The 24,394-nt window shown below is 50.0% G+C and overlaps 8 protein-coding genes across 8 annotated transcripts; 6 read left to right on the forward strand and 2 right to left on the reverse strand.

Moving 5' to 3' along the window:
* The first annotated feature begins 30 nt into the window (after window positions 1-30).
* On the forward strand, window positions 31-3,691 carry BDQ94DRAFT_114001 (glutamine amidotransferase subunit DUG2). The gene is made up of 6 exons (XM_026763618.1): window positions 31-507; window positions 557-682; window positions 735-866; window positions 919-1,470; window positions 1,522-1,708; window positions 1,762-3,691. The coding sequence occupies exons 1-6, from the start codon at window positions 274-276 to the stop codon at window positions 3,453-3,455; spliced, it is 2,925 nt and encodes a 974-aa protein (XP_026629530.1). The 5' UTR covers window positions 31-273; the 3' UTR covers window positions 3,456-3,691.
* A 954-nt stretch (window positions 3,692-4,645) lies between these two features.
* On the forward strand, window positions 4,646-6,404 carry BDQ94DRAFT_157468 (cytochrome P450; the record flags this gene model as incomplete). The annotated part of the gene is made up of 4 exons (XM_026768747.1): window positions 4,646-4,822; window positions 4,891-4,954; window positions 4,995-5,170; window positions 5,238-6,404. 4 exons carry the CDS (start codon window positions 4,646-4,648, stop codon window positions 6,402-6,404), a joined length of 1,584 nt encoding a protein of 527 aa, XP_026629531.1.
* Window positions 6,405-6,478: 74 nt separating this feature from the next.
* Window positions 6,479-8,911, reverse strand: gmdA (putative general amidase GmdA). The gene is made up of 5 exons (XM_026763619.1): window positions 8,257-8,911; window positions 7,377-8,201; window positions 7,283-7,330; window positions 6,804-7,224; window positions 6,479-6,677 (listed from the first exon to the last, which is right to left on the reverse strand). The coding sequence occupies exons 1-5, from the start codon at window positions 8,530-8,532 to the stop codon at window positions 6,553-6,555; spliced, it is 1,695 nt and encodes a 564-aa protein (XP_026629532.1). The 5' UTR covers window positions 8,533-8,911; the 3' UTR covers window positions 6,479-6,552.
* Window positions 8,912-9,334: 423 nt separating this feature from the next.
* alkB (oxidoreductase, 2OG-Fe(II) oxygenase family) lies at window positions 9,335-10,771 on the reverse strand. The gene is made up of 2 exons (XM_026763621.1): window positions 10,281-10,771; window positions 9,335-10,221 (listed from the first exon to the last, which is right to left on the reverse strand). The coding sequence occupies exons 1-2, from the start codon at window positions 10,567-10,569 to the stop codon at window positions 9,428-9,430; spliced, it is 1,083 nt and encodes a 360-aa protein (XP_026629533.1). The 5' UTR covers window positions 10,570-10,771; the 3' UTR covers window positions 9,335-9,427.
* A 149-nt stretch (window positions 10,772-10,920) lies between these two features.
* On the forward strand, window positions 10,921-12,800 carry nimX (cyclin-dependent serine/threonine-protein kinase CDC28). The gene is made up of 4 exons (XM_026765149.1): window positions 10,921-11,316; window positions 11,424-11,932; window positions 11,985-12,148; window positions 12,208-12,800. Exons 1-4 carry the CDS (start codon window positions 11,280-11,282, stop codon window positions 12,467-12,469), a joined length of 972 nt encoding a protein of 323 aa, XP_026629534.1. The 5' UTR covers window positions 10,921-11,279; the 3' UTR covers window positions 12,470-12,800.
* Window positions 12,801-13,761: 961 nt separating this feature from the next.
* BDQ94DRAFT_167406 (calpain-like protein) lies at window positions 13,762-16,511 on the forward strand (the record flags this gene model as incomplete). The annotated part of the gene is made up of 7 exons (XM_026770802.1): window positions 13,762-14,193; window positions 14,268-14,454; window positions 14,516-14,780; window positions 14,830-15,090; window positions 15,141-15,246; window positions 15,294-15,485; window positions 15,540-16,511. The coding sequence occupies 7 exons, from the start codon at window positions 13,762-13,764 to the stop codon at window positions 16,509-16,511; spliced, it is 2,415 nt and encodes an 804-aa protein (XP_026629535.1).
* Window positions 16,512-17,971: 1,460 nt separating this feature from the next.
* BDQ94DRAFT_167407 (F-box protein) lies at window positions 17,972-19,771 on the forward strand (the record flags this gene model as incomplete). Its single annotated transcript, XM_026770803.1, has 4 exons — window positions 17,972-18,149; window positions 18,221-18,342; window positions 18,740-19,555; window positions 19,646-19,771. 4 exons carry the CDS (start codon window positions 17,972-17,974, stop codon window positions 19,769-19,771), a joined length of 1,242 nt encoding a protein of 413 aa, XP_026629536.1.
* A 1,996-nt stretch (window positions 19,772-21,767) lies between these two features.
* On the forward strand, window positions 21,768-23,772 carry BDQ94DRAFT_167408 (uncharacterized protein; the record flags this gene model as incomplete). The annotated part of the gene is made up of 3 exons (XM_026770804.1): window positions 21,768-21,946; window positions 22,012-22,102; window positions 22,588-23,772. 3 exons carry the CDS (start codon window positions 21,768-21,770, stop codon window positions 23,770-23,772), a joined length of 1,455 nt encoding a protein of 484 aa, XP_026629537.1.
* Window positions 23,773-24,394: the final 622 nt, after the last annotated feature.

The raw sequence follows: 24,394 nt of genomic DNA on the forward strand, positions 1-24,394 counted from the left end.
GAGGTGAAGCAATTGAGTTGTTTCACCTCTATCGACGTCGTGTTGCTTCCTTCAGCTTCACTTCTCCTTCTCCCCATCCTGATTGATGCTAGTTAGCCCTGTTCTGCATTCTTTCTTGTCCTTCCCCATACCTTGCTTTTTCATCCACCCGCCCCATCAATTCAAGCCTCACAGACTCGCATCACAGCACATCACGTGAACCTCACCACTGAGCTGTCAATTTAATCGAAAAAGGAAATCATAGCTGAGATCTTCGGCTCCGTTGCGAGCGCAATGGAACATACAGTACTTGTAGAATCTGATGGCACATCAGATACCGATGACCAAACCAAGGTTTGGGAGTCCGATCCTCGCTCCGTGACGGCTCATCTCGCTCATGACTCAGCCCACACGGCATTGCCGGCGGAGTGTGGCATCGGCCACCGCGTCCAAGCCAGTCGGTCCGTCCTAGCGCTGGTCCTGGACAATGAATGCGTCTTTGCCGGGCTTCAGGGCGGAGATATTGTCGTATGTGGTACCTTGACATCGCAGGAATCCACCCACTGACTCGTCACAGGCATGGTCCTTGGAAACATACGATCTCGTCCTTTCGGTGCATGCCCACCAAGAGAGCGTGTTGGATCTATTCCTTTCTGAGGATGGGGAGCTTCTGTTCTCTAGTGGGGGTGACTCAATCGTCAATGTAGCTACTTCCGTCTACTCGTTCGTGCGTCTGCAGTGTTGACAAGCCGCAGGTTTGGTCCACGAGAACCTTCGACCGCCTTTACTCCATACATTCCCACCATGATGTTGGTGACATCTTTGCTGTGGCCTATTCGTCTTCTCTGAAGACCATCTACTGCGGTGGGCAAAATACCAGCATTCAGGTAAATTATTGATCTTCGTATTGATCGTTTTGTTCCCTACTGACAATAATAGTGGTGCGATATTTCACAAACGGATGCGGCTTCAACACAACGCTCAGCTGCTCAATTGTCCAAACGGACCCATAGATTCTTCGATTCCAAGGGTCCCGATGGTTCTCGTGCTCCCAGGTCGGACCCGGGTGCAGATGGCGTACACCCGGGTGGCCAAGTTCTCACCTTCAAGCGTGATCACCACCGCTTATTTTCTCACCATGGCTATATCTACACTATGCTATTGGTGAGAGGGCTTATTGAACAAGCACCCAATGAGGAGGTGCTTCTGACCGGTGCGGGAGACGGAGTCGTGAAACTCTGGCGCTTGGATCAAGCCAAGGACAATGCAGTCCCTTCGCAGATTGCGAAGCTCCAGAACGGGGACCCGGTGCTTTCCATCGCTGTTGAGGGCTCGTTTCTCTACTGTGGTTTGGCGGGGGGCGCCTTGAATATCTGGAACCTGGACTCTCACCAACTGGTGAAGAGGATTTCGATGCATACGGGTGACCTATGGGCAGTCGATATCATTCACGGTGTCGCAGTGTGTGGAGACTCTAACGGTGTCATCAAGGTAGGTTCCTCGAGCCCTGACCTTGGATATACAATACTCATCAGTTTGTAGAAGTTTAACTCACGGTTCGAGGAAATTGGGAGCTGGGTGGCTCACGGAGGCACCATGTTGGCATCCTCAGCCGGTCGCTTCAAGGATCGTTATATCTACGCCAGTGGAGGAAACGATAACACTGTCGGCATATGGGATCTGACCGATGTGTCGCGCGCACAACCCGAGCAGCCTCGCATCAACAACGGTATGATTATGAACAAGTAGGGTATCCCACGCTTACTAATTTCTATTACACAGATGAGATGGTCAATTGCCTAGCCAAGTTTGTCGCATACAAGACGGTCTCTTCTAGTCCGAAATTCGCTGGTGAATGCAACCAGGGTGCTGCGTTCCTACGCCGACACTGCATTTACCTAGGTGCTAAGACCAATCTGCTGACTACCGGGGCGGATACAAATCCGATTGTGCATGCGCGGTTCAACGCCACAGCACCGAATAAGGTCGACAAGACAATCCTGTTCTATGGACATTATGACGTTGTTGGAGCGGATGCCAACCGGGATAAGTGGAATACTGATCCATACCGACTGACTTCCATCGATGGCTTCTTGTACGGACGTGGCGTGACAGATAACAAAGGGCCTATCTTGGCAGCCCTGTATGCCGCGGCTGACCTTGCGCGGAAGAAAGAGCTCCGTTGCAATGTCGTCTTTCTCATCGAAGGTGAGGAAGAGTCTGGTTCACAGAACTTCCACGAGACGGTTCGTACACACAAGTCAGAGATTGGGCCGGTGGATTGGATTCTGCTAGCCAACAGTTACTGGCTGGATGACCACAACCCGTGCCTGACTTACGGCCTTCGTGGCGTTGTTCATGCCAACCTCATCGTGACCAGTGATCATCCTGATCTTCACAGTGGTATTGATGGAAGCGCACTTCTCGACGAGCCATTGAAAGACCTCACCATGCTTCTGGGTACTCTGGTCGGTCGCAAGGGTCGAATCAACCTTCCTGGGTTTCAAGAGCCGGTCCTCCCGCTCACCGACGCTGAAAAGGAGCGCTATGCCGCGATCTCGGACGTTCTCCTGCCCCATCATCCCGAAATTGCGGATAGTGATGCGCTCATCAAGTCGCTCATGCATCGCTGGAGGGAGCCATCCCTCACTATCCATGCAGTCGAGGTGCCTGGGAGCAGTAAAAGCGCAACCACGACAATCTCCCGTAAGGCTAAGGCCAGCCTTTCCATTCGGCTTGTGCCGAACCAAGAAGCGGATGAGGTGGCTACGAACCTGACTCTGTTTGTGCAAGAGCAGTTCGATAAATTAGAATCACAGAACGATCTTACCGTGGAGATCACGGGCAAATCGGACCCTTGGCTGGGGGATCCCGACAACGAAATCTTCGAGACTCTGGCGGAAGCGATCACCGCTGCCTGGTCACCAACAAACAAGCCCCAAAGATACACATATCCCCCCATTCAGCGGGAGAAGCCTGAGTCGACAACGACTCCTAAGCGGTCGAAGGAGCGGCCTGGCCTTCAGCGCAAAGACTCCGGCGATAGTCTGGCCTCTCACATTGACCGGATCATCATGTCGACGACGATATCCTCAGCGGAGAAAACGGCGCGTCAGCGATCATCCCTGAGCACGACGGTTCCAACATCCTCCACGCTGGCCAGCAAGTCGGGGGTATCTGTCGCCGACGAGCCTGCCTCAACATCGGCGCCGGAGGCTACTGGGGAAAAGACGTCCAGCGTGTCAGCAGGAGGACGGTCTGAGTCCAGCGTGCGGCCGATCTACATCCGTGAGGGCGGATCAATCCCAACGATACGGTTCTTGGAGAAAGAATTCTCAGCGCCAGCGGCGAACCTGCCGTGTGGGCAGGCCAGTGATAACGCGCATTTATACAATGAACGTTTGCGGGTGGAGAATCTGTACAAAAGCCGGGAGATTTTTGGGTATGTATTTTCGAAACTGCCAGAACGGCTGTGAAGAGTTAGCTGGGAAGAGTTGGGATAGACGTGGCTGGTGATGGCTGGACTGGGAAAGGAGTAGTAATATAATGATCGGGTAATGGGGGATGGAGATGGCGTTTGCATATAAGCCTAGCTGTTACTGTCCACTAAGGTTTCAGAATCATAATGAGCATGCTATGCTTTGGCGATAGTCCTCCAACCAGCCACTAGTAAGTACTATATGTGTACGAAGTACTAGCCACTCCACCGAAGGAATTCTTGGCTCCAAGAGATGATACGAGGATCCCCCACAAGCGGGTGTCCGAAATAGGTAAACTTTGCGGGCCAGCCATTGGTCGGCAATTAAAAATAGCGGCCTTCATGCAGGTGACTTGCCATGCCCAAAGCGGCAACCGCGATGTTAGTCCACCGGCACTGGCTGGTGCAACTCCATCTTACTGGGAGTCGTAGAAACCCGATACTACTACACAGTGCCAAAGTAAGTTAGTCTTGAGGAGCTAATCCGCGTGTCATTTGCTTCACCAATGAAAGATCTTCTAGCTTCGCGACGGTTACTTTAAGTACTACTATGTTTCCGTTCCCGCATGACGGCTCTCTCTTGCCGGCTTGCGATATCTAATCCTTACTTATGCCCATCTATACTTCTACATGAATACAGTACCGTGGATCACCAAGGGTCGCGGTACCTCAAGTCCCGATGCCAACCTCCTGACTGACTCTTATTGCTCCTAACGCCCAGCTCGGGTTGCATCGGCAGCCGCGCCCGGTGGCTGCTGATGGTGGAAAATTCATCCAGGCATCCACCAACTCAATTTCATCGAACTAGCACCGCACTATGCCGACGATCTATCATCCACTTGGTCGGCCCATCGTGTCCAAAGTCCCGTTGATGCCCCAGCTGGCTGGATCGCGCCGCAGCTTTGTCGGAACCGCCAGATGGAAAAGCTCCGGCTCGTGATTGTTGGTCCACCTGTCTCGAATTGTACTAGTATATAAAGCTGGTCGTGATACTTCCACTGTTGGCTCGCCCGGAACCAGCAACAGTGGTTAAGTACTTAGCCTGTCGCTTTTTATTTCTTTTTGTCCTTTTTATTTCGATCTTCATCCTTAGAGCTCATTATCCTCGTCAATTCGCGTGCTTGCATCTGTTTGATCTCCTCGTTACTATCACATCACCTGATTCAGCGACTTCCGGTCGCTCCCACCATGGCGGGACTACCGTGGAACACCATACACGTCGGTATCGCTGTATATACCTACTTCCGATCGACATTCCGGGACTTCCTTCTACTCTCTGCAGTCACCATCGTCCTGAGAGTATTCTACCGCCTGGCGCTGTATCCTGTCTACTTCACCCCCCTCAAGCATATTCCGACTCCTCCGGTAGTCTCTATTACCCCCCTTTTGGAACCCCTGGTTAGTGAAGTGCCTCTAACGTGGCTACTACGTAGGGCCGAGCATGGTTCACCGGCAACAATGACTCATTTATCTTGGTGAACCCTTATGAAAGGATGCGTCGATGGAATCAGGACATACCGAACGATGGCTTGATCAGATTTTACTTACTTGGCGGGCAACCTCGAGCGAATGATAGCAACAAACCCCAAAGTCCTGAGCGAACTGCTTGTCCAGAAGGTCTATGATTTTGAGAAGCCAAAAATTGTCCGACAGTCTCTTGGCCGCATCACCGGGGAACATGGTGTGCTTTTGGTAGAGGGTGCTGAACATAAGGTGGGTCGCATGACCGTTGAATTTCGCTATTTACATACTTTGCAAAACTGATTTGGATATCGTGTAGCAACAACGGAAACTGCTCATGCCTGCGTTCTCATATCGACATATCAAGAATCTTTATCCGGTGTTCTGGTCAAAGAGCATTGAGATGGTGAAATTGATCGAAGCAGACCTGCAACGGCGTGCTAACCCGGCAGACAAAGTCATTCGCGTAGCGTCTTGGAGTAGCAGAGCAACACTTGACATCATTGGTCTCGCAGGAATGAATCGTGATTTTGATTCTCTCCAGAATCCAACCAACCAGCTGGCGGTCGCATATCACAAACTCAACAGGACACCCCCCACGCCCTTAGAAAAAAGCCTCTTTGTTATTGGACTCCTTCTTAACGTCCCTCACTTGGTCCACAAGTTGCCATTCAAGCGCAACCGTTATATCAGAGAAAGCGCGGCTTACATTCGAAACGTTGCACAAGAAATGATCCATGACGCTAGACAGTCAATCGAAGGCGAAAAAACGCACCACACCACAGACGCAGTCGACATCCTCTCCGTAGCAATAGAGAGTGGCGGTTTTACAGATGAAGAGCTCATCGATCAGATGATGACCTTCCTCGCAGCCGGTCACGAGACCACCTCGGGAGCACTGCAATGGTGTGTGTATGCCCTTTCCCAGTATCCCGACATTCAGACCCGCCTGCGAGAGGAGATTCGCGCCAACCTGCCACCTATTTCGGTTGAAGCCCCCGACTCCATATCCGCTGCCACTCTCGACTCCCTCCCTTACCTCCATGCTGTCTGCCAGGAAGTCTTCCGCTTCCACCCCTCCGTACCGAACACGGTTCGCATCGCCAATCGAGACACCACCCTTGTCGGTCAGAAAATCCCTGAGGGTACGGTAATTCAGATCGTGCCCGCACTGACCAACCACGATAAGTCCCTTTGGGGCCCTGATGCGGACCAGTTTAATCCCGACCGGTGGTTGGGCCCCGGCAAGGCCAACACCGGCGGTGCCACCAGCAACTACGCCTTTTTGACCTTCATACATGGTCCGCGTAGTTGCATTGGGCAGGGTTTTGCCAAAGCCGAGCTGGCTTGTCTGCTGGCCGCATTTGTTGGACGATTCCAGTTTGAACTCGAGGATCCCAATAAGGAGCTCATACTCCGTGAAACCGCGACAGTGACCCCGAAGGACGGGGTCCGTGTCAAAGTAACACCGCTGGAGGGATGGTAGAGATATAATGATGCTATGATACTTACAACTGTACATTTTTCGGCTTCGTTGTATATTTCTTTGTTTCTCACAACAGAATGTGTGTTATCACTGCATTTCTCTCAATATCACTAAAGAATTTGATTGATTCCCATACTACTCGCTATGATCAAGCACTAGCCTTCCTGAATTCCTCACCAAGATACTCGGCCAGTACCAGAATTTTCTCCTCCTGAAGCCGTCTTCCAAAGAGCTGAATCCCAGCCGGCGCCCCATCAAACACATCCGCATCGTCTAGATAGAAACATCCAGTCAGCACATAACCCCAACACCACTCTCCGAACAAACAAACACACAAGACCACCAACCAAATTGGATAGATCAATGAAAAGCAAGAAGAAAAGAAAGGAAAGAACTTACACTCCCCCTCGGTCTTCCTATCCAACTCCCCAAAATACTCCCTCCCTTCCTTCCCTACAACATCCACCCTCCTATCAGCACTCGTAACCGGCACAACCGCACTCGTATAATCCAACACATTAATAAACGCCGTATACCCAATCGTCGCATACTTCCCCGGAATGCACGCCGCATGCGGCGCCACTGGACAAATCACCGCGTCGACGGGTCGTCCAGTCCCCGTCACTTGTGCCGTGCTGTTCCAGTAGTCAAGATATTGTTTCTGGTATTCGCGCTTCTCGACGTTTAAGGCAGCGATCTCTAGTGCGGTCTTTTGGGGGGATCCTGATGCGTCGATTACTACGGAGGTGTGGATGGCTTCGTTGGATAGGGCGAAGTTTTGGAGTACGTCGGCGCCGCCGTCCATGTTGTAGGCGCGGTTCTAGGGGTTGGTTGATTGTTAGGGGGTTGTGGTGTGGTGGGTTGGATGGGGGACTTACTGCAAGGGAGGCGGCTGTTAGGTGAGAGGGGGGTTCCCATTTGATGAGCTGGGATGGATGTTAGCAGTGTCGCAAGAATGAGGAGGGCACTCACCTTATGTCCTAGACGCTTGATCGTCTCTGCAGCAATCCGCATCGCTCTTTCGACCGGCGGCTGCGGCTTTACCTGACCATCATCGTAGAATATTCCAAAAGCTAGCCCCTCTGGCTTTCCCTGAACTAACTTCCTCGTCTCCTCTACAATTTCCTCCCTCCAGGGAATCTCCAACACACCAGGATCTCCCAACCACGGCATTGCCCCCAACACCGTCTTGAACAGCAATATCAACCCTCTCGCCGAAGGAGACAACGGCCCCACAACCGACAACACAGTATTCTGTCCATCGCCCGAATTGGCCGCCCCCTCGTACGGCATTCTCCCCACAGACGGCCGTATCCCATACAGTCCATTGAACGACGCAGGAACACGGATACTACCCCCGATATCCGTACCAAACCCGGCTGGTGATCCCCGCAACGCGATCAGTGCTCCTTCGCCCCCGGAACTACCTCCGGAACTGAGAAGCCTGTTCTTCGGATTATGTGTGTAAGTTATGATATTGTTCATGGTTTCACCTGACATCAACGTCATGGGGACGCTAGTCTTGCAGTAGAGGACGGCTCCCGCGGCGCGGAGTTCTTTAACGAGTTCGCTTTCGTGTGTAAGATAGCGCGGGTCATTGGTCTTGCCTTGGAAGGTGTTGATCCAGCCGACGTAACCCATTGTTGTTTCTACGCCCTTGACGTGGAACTGATCCTTCAGACTGACGGGGAGGCCATGAAGGGGACCGAGTGGCTTGCCGGTCTTGGTGTAGTGGTCGTCTAGAATGCGGGCGGTTTCAAGCGCGGCATCGAAGAAGATTTCGTGCAAGCAGTTTACCTATTTCTCGATTAGTAGAGCTCAGACTAGCGCTCCTTGTGGATGGGAAATGTACGAGTTGATGCGCCAATGCTGCGCGATGGCAGAACGCCTCGGTCACCTCCACAGCTGTCCACTGGCCCGTTGTAGTTCGCTCTGTGATCCCTACGGCGTCTGTTTCGGTGATTTCAACCTCGCGTGGGGATAGGAACTGCTGGATGTAGGGGCCTGTTACGTCGCGCTGCTCCGTCGGTGCGGGGATAGGACCCTTGATGCGCCATTTCTCGGGGATGGCGTTGAGGACTGATTGGCGTTTGGCCGCTGCGGTCTGTTCCCAGGATGTGAGGGCCATTTTGCATGCAGTGGTTGTAGGAGTATCTGTTGCGGAGGTGGATGTGTTGAGGGGATAAGATGGTAAATAAAGAGGGGGTGGACCATAGGGCCTTTCTTATCAATGCGTTCGGTGGGATGATCATCCCGTTGTCTTACCTATTCTTGCTATTCGTCAGTCATATGAAGGCGGGGGATTGCAGGAAGTGGAGCCAATGGCGCGGAATATATCTTGCTTATCATCTATCCTGGGGAGAATTAGCTTGTTTGATGCGCGGAGACAGATAGTGCTCGGGCTTGAGTTATCGATGAGATAGGGAGGAGATACGGGGCGGCGACAATTGGGAATTCTGCATTATTTGGGTGAAATGGAGATGGAAATGGAGATGGATGAATGGTAGATGGATGGATAGATGGGCGCCAAGCTGACAGGCACTTGCTACCCCGCTATGTTATACAGATTCTGCTGCGGAATATGCATTCCGCATTTCGGGTCTCATTACATCCATATAATAACAATTCTGGTATGACTATATACGACCTTCCTATATGCTACTGTGAACAGTGAATACCCAAGCCAGCCAGCTGGACCAAGGTTGTATCTCACCAGCTATATCCCCCTGCTGACGGCAGGACACACAACTCCCAACCCACATGTCTTGGGGAGAAGGCTCTTCTTCTATACAAAAAGCATTGGCATACTTCTCAGACTCGAAATCCACGAGAGTCATAGAAGATAAACCACAGAAGGTGTGAATGCACTAGTTTCTTGCTGCTGCGGTATGGGATAGTGCCGTTAATCCCTTCAATGGCACAGAGGCACTGCGCAGCTTGATTAGCTGCCATAGGTCGCTCGAAAGGTATTATCTGCCTGGTCGGTCCCGGCATGCTTGCGCTCCATAAGGGTTTGCCCCGAATCATTCGTGAGCTTTCGCGAGTTCCATTTGCCGAACATTGAGGTTGACTCTCTTGCCCGACATCCACCCTCGCCAAGCATCATACTGTGAAGCTGCACCATCATGCGGACTTGATGGCCAATTAGCAAGCCACTTAGGACAAGTATTCGGCACAATCTTCGGTACTGCATGCCAAGCAAAACGTGAGGTGCCATCCATGTACACCGCATCTCCGGAGCGAAGGCGAATAATCTCACAGTGTTCCCCATCGTCATGACTGATTAAGAACAGGCCATCGCAACCAAAGCTGACACTGATCAGGCCTACATCACAATCCTCGCTGACGTCGCGATGGGGACTGAGGTGGTCACCAGCAGAATAGACATTGAGAATAGCCGCCTGAGCTTCAGTGGCTGGGAACATGGCATGCAAGAGCTTCGCAATATCCCTGGGGAATTCGGGAGGGCGCTCCGACGGATACACCTTGGCAGTCCAGTCATATTGACCACCTAGAGTAACCCAGCGTAACTTTCTGTTCAGTATGCTTTGGACAGTAAGTGGTTTATGCACATTTGGATCTTTAGGTTCTATGACACGGGCTGGGTCATCTCCAAAGAAAGACGGATGATAAGCGCCTACTGGACTATTACCGGCCGAGACCGCTTCACCATCGTTCACCGCAGTAGGATAAGTGATATCATAGTGCAGGTGAAGATTGGTTTGATGCCGAGGATTAGACAAGTCCCGGTGGAACAGACGAGATAACAATTCGACCTGAACTGCGGGTGGAAGCAACGAGGGAATCACTTGCAGACCTACAGCATGTCAACAGGGCTTTTTCTACAATGGAATGCCATGGGGCAATAATGCTAACCGGAAATAGCACGATGGCTGAAAACGGGGACATCCCTAGCAGGCTGAGCACTCTGCAGATCCTGATTCGTGCCGAGGAATTGGGCAAATACAGGCTCAAAATCTGCGCTGGAAATCCAGTGCGTCAAGGAGATTTCCCCTGGGAGGTTTTGGGGGTCCAGGGACTGCAGATCAATAATGCTGTCGTCAGACTCTATCTCCGTAAGCGTGGACTTCTGGTATTGCTTATAACGCTGCTTGATGCCGTCCGGGGGACGCTCATGGGCGTTCAGATCTTTGATATGCGGCATTAGGATAGACTATGCAGCTGACAACTCATGAGTCAATAGACAGCCGCAGTAGTAGTGTTAGTCCACGTAGTCGTTTCCAGACTATTGCATATCTACGTGAAAGCCCAGAACACTCCGCCCTTCTGTAGGTGGATGAACCGATCTGAATAACTTTTGATCGTGAGGGAAGGAAAGTTTGCCATCCGGCGGGCTCGTTCCAAACTTCCAACTTCAAGCGGGAAGAAAAAGCCACTGGCGGCAACCAACAAAAAAAGGGTCAGCTGTCTACGCGCTCACCGCCTTGGGACGCGCGGGTTTGTTTGTGTACGGCCGTTGCTGACCGCCTTGGGCTCCCCACCAGCAGGGATGAAAAGACTCCAAGTTGAACTGCTCCAGATCTCACAGCCCATTCCAGGTAAGTTAAAGGTAAGTCACGCTCGGGACGAGGCTGGTTTCGCTCTTTGGACCCTTGAGTCTGCTTCTTATCTGGGAATTGACTCCTGCCTCGCTTGCTGATAACTCCATTGTGCCCCCAAACTCCTCGCATTCTGCTTGACGCCTTCTGTTCTTCCCCGGCAACCCAACGCCGTCGTCGTGCAGCCTCCTTTGTTTCCTGTACCCCGCGTGCTGGTAGACAGGACAACACGTTGTGTACGCTCACCTCAATCATCGGATATATCAGATCATAGTGATTGTGTGAGGAAGCAAGGAAATCAGCGGCATATTTCATCATGGAGAACTACCAGAAGATCGAGAAGATTGGAGAAGGTACGTTTACCTCAAGACCGATAACAATTGTACTTTCTCTTGATCCGACTCTTATCCAATCGTTCTGTCCTTACTTGGATCTGAAACTGACCCGAACCTGCTTCTAGGAACCTATGGCGTTGTCTACAAGGCTCGCGAGCTCACCCATCCCAATCGGATTGTCGCCCTCAAGAAGATTCGGCTAGAGGCGGAGGATGAAGGCGTTCCTAGCACAGCCATCCGTGAAATCTCCCTACTCAAAGAGATGAGCGATCCCAATATTGTGCGACTCCTGAATATTGTGCATGCCGATGGCCACAAGCTCTATCTCGTCTTCGAATTCCTCGATCTCGACCTCAAGAAGTATATGGAGGCTCTTCCTGTCAGCGAAGGTGGACGTGGCAAAGCTCTTCCGGAAGGCTCTGCTTTGAGCAAGAACATGGGCCTTGGCGATGCCATGGTCAAGAAGTTCATGGCTCAGCTAGTGGAGGGTATCCGTTACTGCCACAGCCACCGTATTTTACACCGTGATCTCAAGCCCCAGAACCTTCTGATCGACCGCGATGGCAATCTTAAGCTGGCGGACTTTGGATTGGCTAGAGCTTTCGGTGTTCCTCTCAGAACCTACACCCATGAGGTATTTATATCACGTTCTGGACTTGCTGTAACGTGTCATTGACCTTCCTCAGGTTGTCACCCTTTGGTACCGCTCCCCTGAGATTCTCCTGGGTGGTCGTCAGTACTCGACCGGCGTCGACATGTGGTCCGCTGGTGCCATTTTCGCGGAGATGTGCACTCGCAAGCCTTTGTTCCCTGGTGATTCGGAGATTGATGAGATCTTCAAGATCTTCCGGTATGCTTTTCCTTCTTCCCCGTACGAAGAGCCCAACATCTAACCTTCCTGGATTACAGTCTCCTTGGTACCCCAGATGAAGCTATCTGGCCCGGCGTCACCTCTTTTCCCGACTTCAAACCCACTTTCCCTAAATGGAAACGTGATGAAACCCGTGCACTCGTCCCTGACCTTGAAGAGGATGGTCTGGACCTCCTCGATGCTCTGCTCGAGTATGACCCTGCACGACGTATCTCCGCCAAACAGGCCTGCATGCATCCCTACTTCCGGAACGGCAGTGCCTACTACTCAGGACGTACCCGGAGGAATGGTTTTAACTAGCCGGTCTACCTTGCGCATCATTCATCAGTGTTGATGTACGTATGCATGTGGACAAATGCGGCAGACGCAATGGACGGTATCTAGGTCCAACCGGGTTTATTTACAGGCTCTGTGCCTGCACTTCTCCCAGTATCTCTATTTTTATTTTTTTCGTGATGCCCTAGGATTTCCTTCTATTTGTATGTGTTCTTGTCTTCATGGCGTTGCTTGCGGAGTGGTCTGGAAGGGACGAGATCAGGATACTGGATATTACAAGGAGTGTTTTTGACTTATGCGTACATACCCATAAATGAGTAACTGCCAAAAGAAAATAGCATTCTCTTAATTACAATATTATGGGTGTAACATCGCTGAAGTCCGGAAATATGAGGCAGCCTTGCGGCTCGTATTTTCTCTTCCCCTGGTCCTGGCCCCATGAACGTCCACGTGGTGTACCAAGACTCGGTCCTACCCGGCCACGGCTCGGGCTTCTATTTCCTCGACATCTTTGCAACGACCGAAGCAGCCTTGTAATGAATCTATCTCTTCCTTTTCCATCGCCAAGGTGGAGATGTCTCTCCAGCCCAATGAGCTAACAGAACCAGCCGAACCGATGATCCCGTGTCCGAGCGCTTACTTTACCGCTGGAGGGACCGCTCGTATTTTGCATGCAAGCGCTTTACTCTTCTATTAATAATAACCACTGATAGCGACAGCGCTGGCTGAATGTCAGTTGACGCCAGCATGTCAGGCTTTTTTGGCCCGTAAGCACGGCATCTATCACATCCTTGACTTCTCAGTAACATGGCTTTAAGCATAAGATGCTGACAAGCTGAGTCTCAGCCCATGTACCCCTACCGTCGCCTCAGTCCACCAACACGAATGGCTGTAGTCTGTTTCACCATGGAAAGCGTGCATAAACGTGCATGCGACTCCGCTGATCCCCCAGCTGCCAGCTGATCACATATGACTATACTGCGCAAGGCTAGCTAACCCACGGCAGCGGCAAAAGCAGTGAGATTCAAGTATGCCTATTGGCCGACGCTATTGGCCATGCTCTAGGGGCGCTTTGAGTCTTACCAGGGTCAAGCAGGTTAATTGTGATTTGCTGGGCCTTGGATAGGGACACGAGGGGTTCTCGAGGAATCCCGGGTTTTTAAGGCGGGACGAGGGCACTGAAAATGCAAGCATCAACTGCCTTGAGTTGAGGCATTGGTAGCCATCTTCTTCGTGTTCATATTCCCCCGTCCGCTTATCTTTCTATTACAAAAAAGTACCGTTTTCCAATACTCATATATTTATCAACTTTAATAATGGACTGCGACGACCATCAAGACTTGGTCTATACCCCTCCCCCTTCCTCACGATCAGAGAGTCGTATGCGCAAAAGGCCAACCCGGCCACCACAGGATACAATGCAGCAGTTTTGGGACGGTTTCAATTCCAAGTTTCCTGGATTGGTCCATACAGTTTTGCCAGACAATCCGTATGCGCGCAACAAAGCTGCCAGGGCCCCCTCGGGTAAAGTCCAGGGCCAACATGCTTCAAAGTCGTATGAACAGGCTCGGGCAGAGTGTCAGCGCGCTGTGGAGCGTATTGCAAGGGAATGTGAGCGACTCAATCAGAAGTATACCGACCCGCACTTCGACATAGAAGTAGATTTGAAATGCAGGAGGAGAAACTATCTAGAAGGACTAGATGAGGAGAATTTGGAAATGCTTCCACGAGGCGTCAAGAGAGTAACAGTGAGTACTAACTTGGCTTGAGATCAAGTTCCATGATAAGATTGAACAATTGCTAACACAGCTATCTTCCGAAGGAAATATTCGAGAAACCAGAGTTTTACATCAATGGGCCCACTGCCTCTGACGTGCGCCAAGGTCGAGACGGCGACTGTTGGTTTATGGCCGCGCTATGTACCATGGGTAACAAACAAGGATTGATCGAGAAGATTTGTGTAGCTCGCAATGAGAAGATCGGAGTCTACGGGTTTTTGTTTTACAGAGGTAAGCTATTGTCCAATTCAGAGGGCATTAGAGTCTTTGATGACGCTAATTATCCTCCTAGACGGTGAATGGCAGCAATGCATCGTGGATGACAAGCTGTATCTCCGTGCCGCTGATTACGATGAGTCTGTGGAGGAACGATCAATCTGGGATGACATCAATCGGATCGATACGGAGGAAGAATATCGTAAAGTCTGGCAGACTGGGTCACGGGCTCTCTATTTCGCCCAATGCGCAGATGAGAATGAGACCTGGCTGCCGTTGCTGGAAAAGGCCTATGCTAAGGCTCATGGCGACTATTCCGCCATCGAAGGCGGGTTTGTTGGGTAGGACATCCCCTGATACCTGTCTCGCTCGAGCGCTAACATACGTTAGGGAGGCGCTTGAGGACCTCACCGGCGGCGTCACTTCCGACGTACTCACTAGCAATATTCTGGACAAGGATCGGTTTTGGAAAGAAGAACTCATGCACGTCAACCAGGAATTTCTCTTTGGCTGCGGCACCGGGATTTTTTCCAACTGGCTGGAGCCAGAATACTCTGGGCCTCCGAGAGATAGGAAAGGTATCTGTGAGAACCACTCATACTCGATTATGGAGGCGAGGGAAGTTGATGGGCAGCGCTTGCTCCGGCTGAGGTATGAATGAAACACTTATTAATTACAAAGAGGTAACTCACACCTTTCAGAAACCCTTGGGGTAAGAAGGAATGGACTGGAGCATGGAGTGACGGCTCCGAGCAATGGACCCCGGAATGGATGGAGAAACTGGGACACAGATTTGGCAATGACGGCGTAAGTCACTCACACCCCCTTTCTGAAGATATACTCATGATTACAAGTTCTTCTGGATTTCCTACGATGACCTCCTCAAGAAGTACCAACACTTCGATCGAATCCGTCTTTTCAACGACGACTGGACAGTCACCCAGCAATGGACGAGCCTGAACGTCCCATGGTCAGCAACTTACCACAGCACAAAGTTCGTACTAGATGTGAAGAACCCTGGCCCTGCTGTGATCGTTCTCTCCCAGGTGAGCATAACCCATAACCACAACACTTCTAGCCCAGCTAACCATAACCCCAAGCTCGATGAACGGTACTACAAAGGCCTATCCGGCGAATACGACTTCGACCTCAAATTCCGCCTACAAAAAGAAGGCGAAGACGACTATTTCGTCCGCAGCCACGGCAACGAGCTAATGTGGCGATCCGTCAACGTCGAAGTCGACCTCGAAGCAGGACGCTACCACGTCCTCATGAAAGTCACAGCATATCGAAACAAAGAAAAGCTCCCTGTAGAAGAAGTCGTCCGTCGCTTAGCACCCACTCGCCGCGGCAAGCTACTTCAGATTGGCCTCTCCTACGACCTAGCACACGCAAAAGGCATCGTCCACGAAACTGAAAATGAGAAACGCGCACGTCAAGAACGCGAGGAACGGCGAAAAGCAGCCGATCGCAGAAAACGAAGAGAAGAAACCAAGGAGAGATTGCAGAAAGAATGGATCCGGGCAAGAAAACTCGAAGCCAGACATAAGAGATTTGACGAAAGATTTGCTGCTAAATCTGGCAAGGAACGGGTTGTTAGGGACGACGGACCACCTGAGGAAGTTGTTCCTGACGGTCCCGTGCAATCACCAATCAGTGAACTAAATCTCACCAAGGAAACCTCTGTTCCTTCAATCTCAGTTGAGAACGGTCATCCCCCTGACCACTGTGTCCGAAGCAGAAGCAAGACTTCCCTATCCGTTCGAGTTAAGAACTCTTCTTCTTACCATGCTGCAAACTCAGCATACTTGGAAGGATTTGAATTCGACTCGGATATCGATATGTCTTCAGACGATGAGCCAACCGAGATCCGCACGCCGGCCAAATCTGTTAGCAGCGCTGGCGAAGGCGATGCCAATAGCGATCCATGGAATGCCGTCTGTGTGGTTGGGTTGAGGGTTTATTCGAAAGATCCTCAGTTGTCTCTGGAGGTTCTGCGTCCCGTGCCGGAGGACGATGTCGAGGCGTCACTTGATATGGACGACCCGTCAGCAAGCGCAGCTACTGAATAAGTTTCATTTTGTTTGTGCCTTTAGTTGGAGATGTGTTTCTATTCTGCTTATGTATACTTCTGTTTTCAGATTGTCTCGATGTCTATTATCTCGTCGACAACCTCAGCGCATTTAGTATAGCTCGTATACATGGTGTAATTCTCCGGCATGATTTCGTCGGTCACCTTTCATTCCCAACTATTGAGCCTAATTCAACATATTGCTCTCATGTCCATCTTAGATAATTATTTAGTGTGGTTTAATTAGCCTGCGGTCAGCCAACTATCGCACTTCTGCCCACGGCGACCAGTATTGCATACTTGGGGATGCCTTTCTAACATCGAAAACATCTCCATATGCCATTGGCCCGACTAAAGTACCTTGGACTTCCTGCTCCCGGACAAGCCGAAAAGAGAATGCCCCAGTGCGGACCAGCCGAACTGAGGGGGAAATGACACAGACGTGACAAGCGACGACACCAAGCCCGTAGTCCTAGTAGGAAAAAGAAGTATGTCCCAAGTGCCAGCCCCATTTGTCGTCGCAGAAACCAACAGTATCTGTTTTGATCTGCCTCAGGCTCTGCGATTAGTACTTAAGTTATAAAGCTTATATATCCCTCATGTCACTGCTGACTTTATGGACTCGCTATCTTATAGTAACGAGCAATATATTGAACCAGGCATAGACTAGTTGTATTATTATCAACGCTGTCAGTGGAGAAACTGATACAGGTGAGTCCCTTGCCATACTAAGTGCCAGGGCCGCTTCATAGGTGCGCTTCTAGGGACGGAGCCCCTGCCTCCCAGCTACGCTATCGGGCAAAAGACTAGAATTCTGAGCCTCCACCTCAGCTGCGCACCCCTTATAAACTCACCCTTAAGGCCCCATCTGGGGGACTTCCCTAGGGGCTGTCACAGTAAGAGGGAACATATAGCATACTTATACTAACAATGACGACTTAGCTAATTCATGAAGCCAACTTCCTACCAGGAAGAGAACAGGATGTCCTTGCCCTGCAGGATACCAGGACCGCGACCGTTCAGTTTCATTCGTTGGCCTTGGCCTCTCTGGGAATTCTCCAGTAATCACGGAGAAGTGCACAGCCCCTGTTTGGCCGCGAGAAGCTTGAGCAGCGCAACCGCTCCTCAATTCGGTGCCCTCCGCGGCGTACAGTTCAGTGGCCCAGTTGTAGGCCGAACCCAGCTCCACGAGTCTATCCTTTCGATTACCGTGTATGGCAGGCTAGTCCCCCTCTCGCGGCCTTTCAAATCCGATGGTTAATTGCTGACTACATGGAACTGCCAAGGAACTGGCCCCAATGTTTCGCTCAATATCGCCGGTTGCTCTGACTCAATGATGATCAATGCGGTGGATTGCGCGTCCGAAACGATTACATGGTCTATTTAGAACCTTGCTCTCCCACACGCCTTTTACAAACAGGAAGAGACATTGTATGTCCTACTATACCAGCAGATCAAATCATGCCCCGTCGACGTTCCAATCGTCTCCAACGCCCCTATCGTCCCTATCGTCCCCCACAAGGCTTGCAGCCGAACATGCCAAGGGCGCCCGATGAATATCTAAGGGACGTACAATGCATACTTTGTGGGGACATCTTATACGACAACAGGGGCGTGTGGCGTGCCCACTATCGAGCCCGTAAGTAAATAGATTAGTTGATATACCGTCGGATATGTTCATACTGACTAACTTTTAACAAACAATTACAGTCTATCAGGCCGCTGGCTCCGTCGAATTGAGTGGTATCGGTTACAAATCTGGTTGGATCCCTCTCAAGGTCCCCACAGACCCCGACAAGAGATGGGACACCATGGGGGACGATTTCTGCACGGTATCTGATCTCCCATGTTGGCCACGGGATCTTTTTATATTACATGAGATCTGCTGGCAGAGGTTGGTAGAGCATATCACACAGGACAGTGTTAATTACAGTGACCTCTACGATGTACTCACAAGACTTCCATTTCCGGCTGAACGTGGTTTGCCTGCCTGACTTCCCATCACAATATTCAATTAAACATATTTCCTTTCTCCAGGCTTTCTCCAGGCTGATATAGGACTCCTTCATAGGTGCTTCGTCGTATTTCAGTTACATGGAAGGTACCGAGCTGTATCAGACACCTCTCCTGATACACCTTCTACAATCCAAGCGAGAACAGCCTATATGCGCAGCTGAATTACAGAACAAGCTAGACAGAAGCTACAATGCAACTGACTGCTTTCGACAGCTCCCTATCGAGCTAATCGAGTTACTTGGGGGCTATCTTTCTACGCAGGATTACCTCAACAGCCGTCTTGCATCCCGGTCTATGGGCGTGCTCTTTCATAAACAAAGATTCTGGAAAACAAAATTCGATATCAATGGGGAACGTGGATTCTTGAACTATCTCGTCAAGGAGCATCAGAATCTGGATTTCGATTGGCGACTGCTATATCACAGCACGTGTAGACTGCGATGCAGTCGATTGTTCGACATAACGATCCGACTTTGGGAGATCAACCGATGGATAAGAGAGGCATTAATCTGCAAGTCCAGAGGCACATTCGCATCATTTATGGACTTTGGCGGACGTGCATTGCAGTACTATCATAATACGATGTGGCCGGAGACCAAGTATCGACAAACCGTCAGGATCCCACCAGATCTTATTAAAATTGGGGTTTCGGCATTTATAGAGCTCGGCGAGTCAGAGGTTACCATCCGAGGCCTTGAGTTGATTCGAGCCAGCGGGCCGAGCATTCTTCTTGGGGAAAAGATTCCCGGATCGTTGGTGTTTGTAGAAGAAGTAGACGACCACGGTGGTGGCCGACCCGATTGGGATGAGGATAATCGCACTAGCTACTGCTTCCCGGGAATTGAGGTGATATTAGATGCGCAAACGCTACAGGGTTTCATGATCACCAACACCGTGAATGGGCGACTTACCCATTTACAATTGATCCGACAAAATGGTTTCTCAAAACCTATTGGTATCTGTTATCTCAATGGCGCCAGTTATGTATTCCAAATGGATGATATTGTCAACTTGGTTGTGGAGTTTGATGTGAGTGGATATGCCCTTTCTGTTCTACCCCTACAATCAGTGGGAGCTGAGATGTTACAAACATCACAAAAAGGCTGACAGGCGTGACAGATGAGCAGTAATTTGAGACAATTGGGCATTCAAGGCTTTGGAAGTAATCAAAAGGCAGAAGAATGGGAGAGGGATGGCTATTACAAAATCACGCGTGATGATGATGATGATGATGATGATGAATGAGCTCCAAAGTCTCATAGCCAACCTAGTTCTGTTCCCAATGGTCAACGATATGGAGCTACTTGATCAGTAGAATAGGGTCGACCAACACAAGTCAATGCTAACAATATGATAAATTTTATGACGTAATCAGAATGTGTAAAGTGACTCTGGATGCAGGAAGAAAAGAAGATGAGACCGCAGTAGAAAGAGGTTGAAACGAAAGCAGAGAGTCAAGTGAAGTGCTTACCTACGTGGATCCTCGATGTTAACTTTTACAGTAAGCTTCCTATGCACCTTCATCTGAGGTATTGTAATTAAAAGACATTCTTTTTTGAGAACCACAGACATGCTATGGTGCTATCCTTAATAAAATTCCGCAGTCTTAAACATATACCCATGGCCTTGAGCGGCAATCAGAAGTTGTAAGCATGTATCGAAGTTTAAGCGAGCAAAAGGGATTTCATTTCGATGAAAGAAAGCAGCAATACTTATGTTCGTGTCATTCAAAGCAACGATAAGTAATTTGGAAAAAAGCCATAGCTAAGCTAGCGAGGCGGGCCCATACAGACCTACCATATCTGGGTGAAGACACAGCGTTCGGGCTCCGAATACTAAGTACTACATGTTCAATACTAGAGCTGTCTTGTGAACTATCAGACGCCCTGTTTATATACCAGCCAGGTCAGTTGTCGGCATGGGTTCTTTATTCGGTCTCACAATAACTTCAATGCCCCTTCAGACTTCTTCACATCTTCTTGTACGTCCGCATCCTCTTGAGGATCATACCCAAATATATAATTTCGAATCATTGTTAGAACATAAGGATTGGTCAAATCATGCCGATGAAACCAAGGGTTAGCCAGTTTCTGATCCTCGGCGGACAGCTCGAATCCCCGAAATAGAGTGCAACAGTCGCACTCAGCCGTGCAGTGACTCAAGGCATTAGGGCGTTTCGTACTCCGCGGCCGCTTGCAACATCCACAGTCGCGGCCACAGCATCCTCCTCTCTCAGCACAATCCCAACAAAGATATTTCATCATGTACCATTCGGGGTGCTTCCGTCTCGTAAGCAACGCGCGTCGCCAAGGTGATTCTGGCATTTTTGACGTGTGTACATAATCTATTCGTTCGGTTCGCCAGATCTGCCAATCCAAATTGTCTAGTTCTTTGTGACATGCTTCGAGTTGCTCACTGCCACCTTCAAATGGCTCTGTTTTGTTAATTTGCCGGCATTCCTCTTTCAGAAATGCTTCTTTTTGCAGCATTCCACGACGTGTCATATCATTCTCGATAATGGTTAGCACTATCTCACGAGTTTCCGTGAAATCAATCATTCGCCAGGAGCTTTGCTTTTCGCGCAGTCGTTGGGCCATCTTCCATCTTCCGGTACGCTCGAGATGGTTCTCTATTCTTATCAGAACTGGCTCTGCCAAGAAGGCAAGCAAACACATGAGCAGTCGCAGCGGGTTAAACATGTTGAATAATATACGCAGTAGTTGAAACAGTAGAACGTATTTAGGTTATGTGTTAGAAACGTTGTCTGGGAAAGGAATATGTCAACTTGTTTGGTAGATCAATGTTCCAAGAAAATATGAACTGCTCAGAAGATTCTTCTGGGTTGTCTTCTTACGAGCCGAAGATTATGGCAGTATTGTATCATCGTGAAGCCTTGATTTATTCATGGAGACATGATGACGACCGGCCTGGGAGAAAAAAAACTACAACAGTGAGGAAATTATATAATCATTTCTTATGGAGCTTGGACAAGTTGGTGAGGATTGCCCAAAGAGTGTCATAATGAGCGAAGCTGGAGATAAAAGTATATAATCAAAATTGAGAGGAGGTGAAGGAGCTACTGGCACGCTCGACAACCCTCCTTCACGTTGGACAACACCTAATCCATAGGAAAACGTCACGAATACTTCTTCTAACGAGGTATAATAAAATGTTTGTGAGTGCCTATCAAAAAGGACTTTCTAAAGCACTATTATTTCAAACTATTACGGAGGCTTTCGAAATGTCTCACAGTCCTCCACTGGAGGATCCGGTCGTCGTTCCAGTCTGGATCTATAACTTCGCCAAATATATTTCACGGGGCAAGTACATTTTTGCTATCCTGTGTGCGAGCGCTCTGGTCATCATTTTGTTTGGCCTTGGGATAGCAAGTTACGCACTAATAAGATACATCGATAGAAGGTATGCACATCGCCCTAACTCAGGCACGTCACAAGGATCGGGGCTAACTCATTTTGTTTGGTTAGATGGCCGGCTCCAGTCCTTGTAGGGGCTTACACGCCTAAAACCCTCGACGAGCTTTGTTGGGTGTACGGATGGTCCTCACCTGGTAGCAAGGTATCCTCAGAAGCTGTTTGTCTCCAGAAACACCAATAAAGCAGACGATGTGCCAACATGGTAGGGAGTCGAGGGATTCCTAATGGGCGGATGTTGCTTACTAAGACATACCGTATTGAGCTAACTAGTTAGCTACATCTTTCTCAATCATTCTTTTCATCCTGTTTCGCGCTTCGTCTCCCTTCAAACCCATGACATGATGCTATGCATACTTTTCACATCAAAAGCCCGTCTTCTATATCATGTATCATGTAGCCACCGTGCCATACACGGGTATTTCCATCTCCGATCTAGCAAATGGGTACGACACGTATCAGTCTCCCACAGTAACAGCCATAGCGTCAATATTCCCGTTGGGAACAACGGTTCTATAGCACTCAAGTAGGTTTATATATGTACCGCAGAAGACAAGCTAGCTTCAGTACTGATATTTTGAACTAAGGATAACTCCCCCGAACTCTAGCTCATTGACAAAACAATCCCAGGAACGCGTCATCATCAACCTTCCTGCAGGCCCAATATTTAACCTACTCCGTTCTCAATCATCTGGAGAGGCTATCCCTCAAACAGTTAACAACGGCGACAATGCACCCATTGCAGAAGCGGAGCGATTGTCACAAATAGCGTCCACCACATCCTCGACAATAGTGACAGTCAACTACCGTCTGGGGGTTTCCCCAGCCACTCCTAACGAACTAACCCTTAACCAAAACCCGTACAAATACCCTACTCCCATCCATGACACACTCGCCGGGTTCGACTGGGTCCAGAAGACTCTTCAACCCCAGCGCCTAGGGATCCTAGGCACGCACATCGGCGGCTCCCTCGCTCTCATGCTCTCCCTAACAGAAGCAATATCCATCCAAGCAGTAGCGGCCATTGACCCCATCTGCGACTGGACTTCGCTTGATGAGCATTGCATTCAACAACCGCCCTCCAGTGATGCTGATGGACACATTATATCAAGCAGCAGCAGGAAAGGCCCCCGCGGAGGAGGAACTGCACCCCACGACCTCGTTTCCCTTCTTACCGCAAGAAAAGCGTTTTTCTCCACTCCCGAGAGATATTTCGACGCATTTGCGTCGCCGTTGCTATTTCTTCGCTCGCCAGGGAAGAATGTTCCTCGTTCTTTCCCGGAGTATCTCACCGGTCCGGAGTACCCCATTCCTATTCTGAAAGCCAAAGAAAGTGTATCTGCGGAAGATGATCTCATCGATCACTTCTGGGATGTGAATCTTGGGGAAGAGGACAGCATGAGTGAGGTGTCTAGTAACTGTGAGACAAAACGAGGTCCGCCTCGTCGGCGGAAGGCGCTCTCCCGATGGCCTCCGTTCGGCCTTGATTACGGGACTAGTGGTCCGGCGTGGCATAATCCTCGTCATGGGATCAAGCGCCTCGAGATGGAACTTCCTTGGGTGAGGATCTTTGCTCGAGTTGATGATTCTGTCTCAATATCGAAAGCCTCTACAAAGAACAAGAATACAAAGCCAAGCGTGCTATCTCAGCAGGCCAATGAAATGATCGATGTCATGCGAAGATCTTGCTTCTGGGGGCGCGAAAAGGGATATAGCGAGAGTAGAGTCACTCTCTGTTCATATCCACATGATCAGCAGGTGGATGATGCAAGGGAATTGGCGGGCCTATGGCTACGAGAGAAGACGGCGGATTGAAAAACGCCTGTTCTATGCATCATGATACCCCGACTGTTCCTGGCAATTTCTACAATCCTGCTTACCAGGTTCTCTTGATACCTGCTTCTGTGAGGGGTTTTGCTTGAGACACACAGTACAGCAGGAGCAAGCCTCAGTATGGTAGAAAGAAGCTCACTGGCGAGGCGTCGAGGTTTCCCTATGCTGCATTAGTCGCCAGGTTTGGGCAATCGTTAGACATCAACATGGAATGTCTTGGTCACATTGTTATAGTACGAGCGCAACTGCTGGGTGAGTCGATACCAAGGACAATCTAAGGTCCTACTGAGGAAGTCACAGGGCCATGTCTACTTGCCTCTATTGAGTAGCACGCAGGCTACTTGCAACAAAACATCCAGAAAATGAACTTACAGACCTTAACCTAGGCTAAAAACACGCAGGTCTTAGGGTCATGGGGATGAACGCTGAAGACTCTAGACACGGGACCCAACCCGCCTCGTTTGAGTCACTGGAGGAGGTACACATATTAGAAGGAACAAGCATGTTGGAGCAGGTATTGGTGCAAGAAGCAAGAACGGATAGGTTGGTGACTCGCAGGCAACTGGTCAGCCGTTGCGGCACTTGTTTACATGTATAGTACATC

The sequence above is a fragment of the Aspergillus welwitschiae genome (genome assembly GCF_003344945.1).
Source record: "Aspergillus welwitschiae strain CBS 139.54b unplaced genomic scaffold BDQ94scaffold_6, whole genome shotgun sequence".
Taxonomy (NCBI): Eukaryota; Fungi; Ascomycota; class Eurotiomycetes; order Eurotiales; family Aspergillaceae; genus Aspergillus; species Aspergillus welwitschiae.

Coding starts and splice junctions, on each gene's coding strand:
- alkB (XM_026763621.1), bottom strand. CDS start 10,569: ATGCCGCATATCAAAGATCTGAACGCCCATGAGCGTCCCCCGGACGGC. Junction 10,222..10,280: donor CAGCCATCGTGCTATTTCCG/GTTAGCATTATT, acceptor GACATGCTGTAG/GTCTGCAAGTGATTCCCTCG.
- gmdA (XM_026763619.1), bottom strand. CDS start 8,532: ATGGCCCTCACATCCTGGGAACAGACCGCAGCGGCCAAACGCCAATCA. Junction 8,202..8,256: donor CAGCATTGGCGCATCAACTC/GTACATTTCCCA, acceptor ATCGAGAAATAG/GTAAACTGCTTGCACGAAAT. Junction 6,678..6,803: donor TAGGAAGACCGAGGGGGAGT/GTAAGTTCTTTC, acceptor GTTTCTATCTAG/ACGATGCGGATGTGTTTGAT.
- nimX (XM_026765149.1), top strand. CDS start 11,280: ATGGAGAACTACCAGAAGATCGAGAAGATTGGAGAAG. Junction 11,933..11,984: donor TCAGAACCTACACCCATGAG/GTATTTATATCA, acceptor GACCTTCCTCAG/GTTGTCACCCTTTGGTACCG. Junction 12,149..12,207: donor GAGATCTTCAAGATCTTCCG/GTATGCTTTTCC, acceptor CCTGGATTACAG/TCTCCTTGGTACCCCAGATG.
- BDQ94DRAFT_114001 (XM_026763618.1), top strand. CDS start 274: ATGGAACATACAGTACTTGTAGAATCTGATGGCACATCAGATACCGAT. Junction 508..556: donor TTCAGGGCGGAGATATTGTC/GTATGTGGTACC, acceptor GACTCGTCACAG/GCATGGTCCTTGGAAACATA. Junction 683..734: donor GGGGTGACTCAATCGTCAAT/GTAGCTACTTCC, acceptor GACAAGCCGCAG/GTTTGGTCCACGAGAACCTT.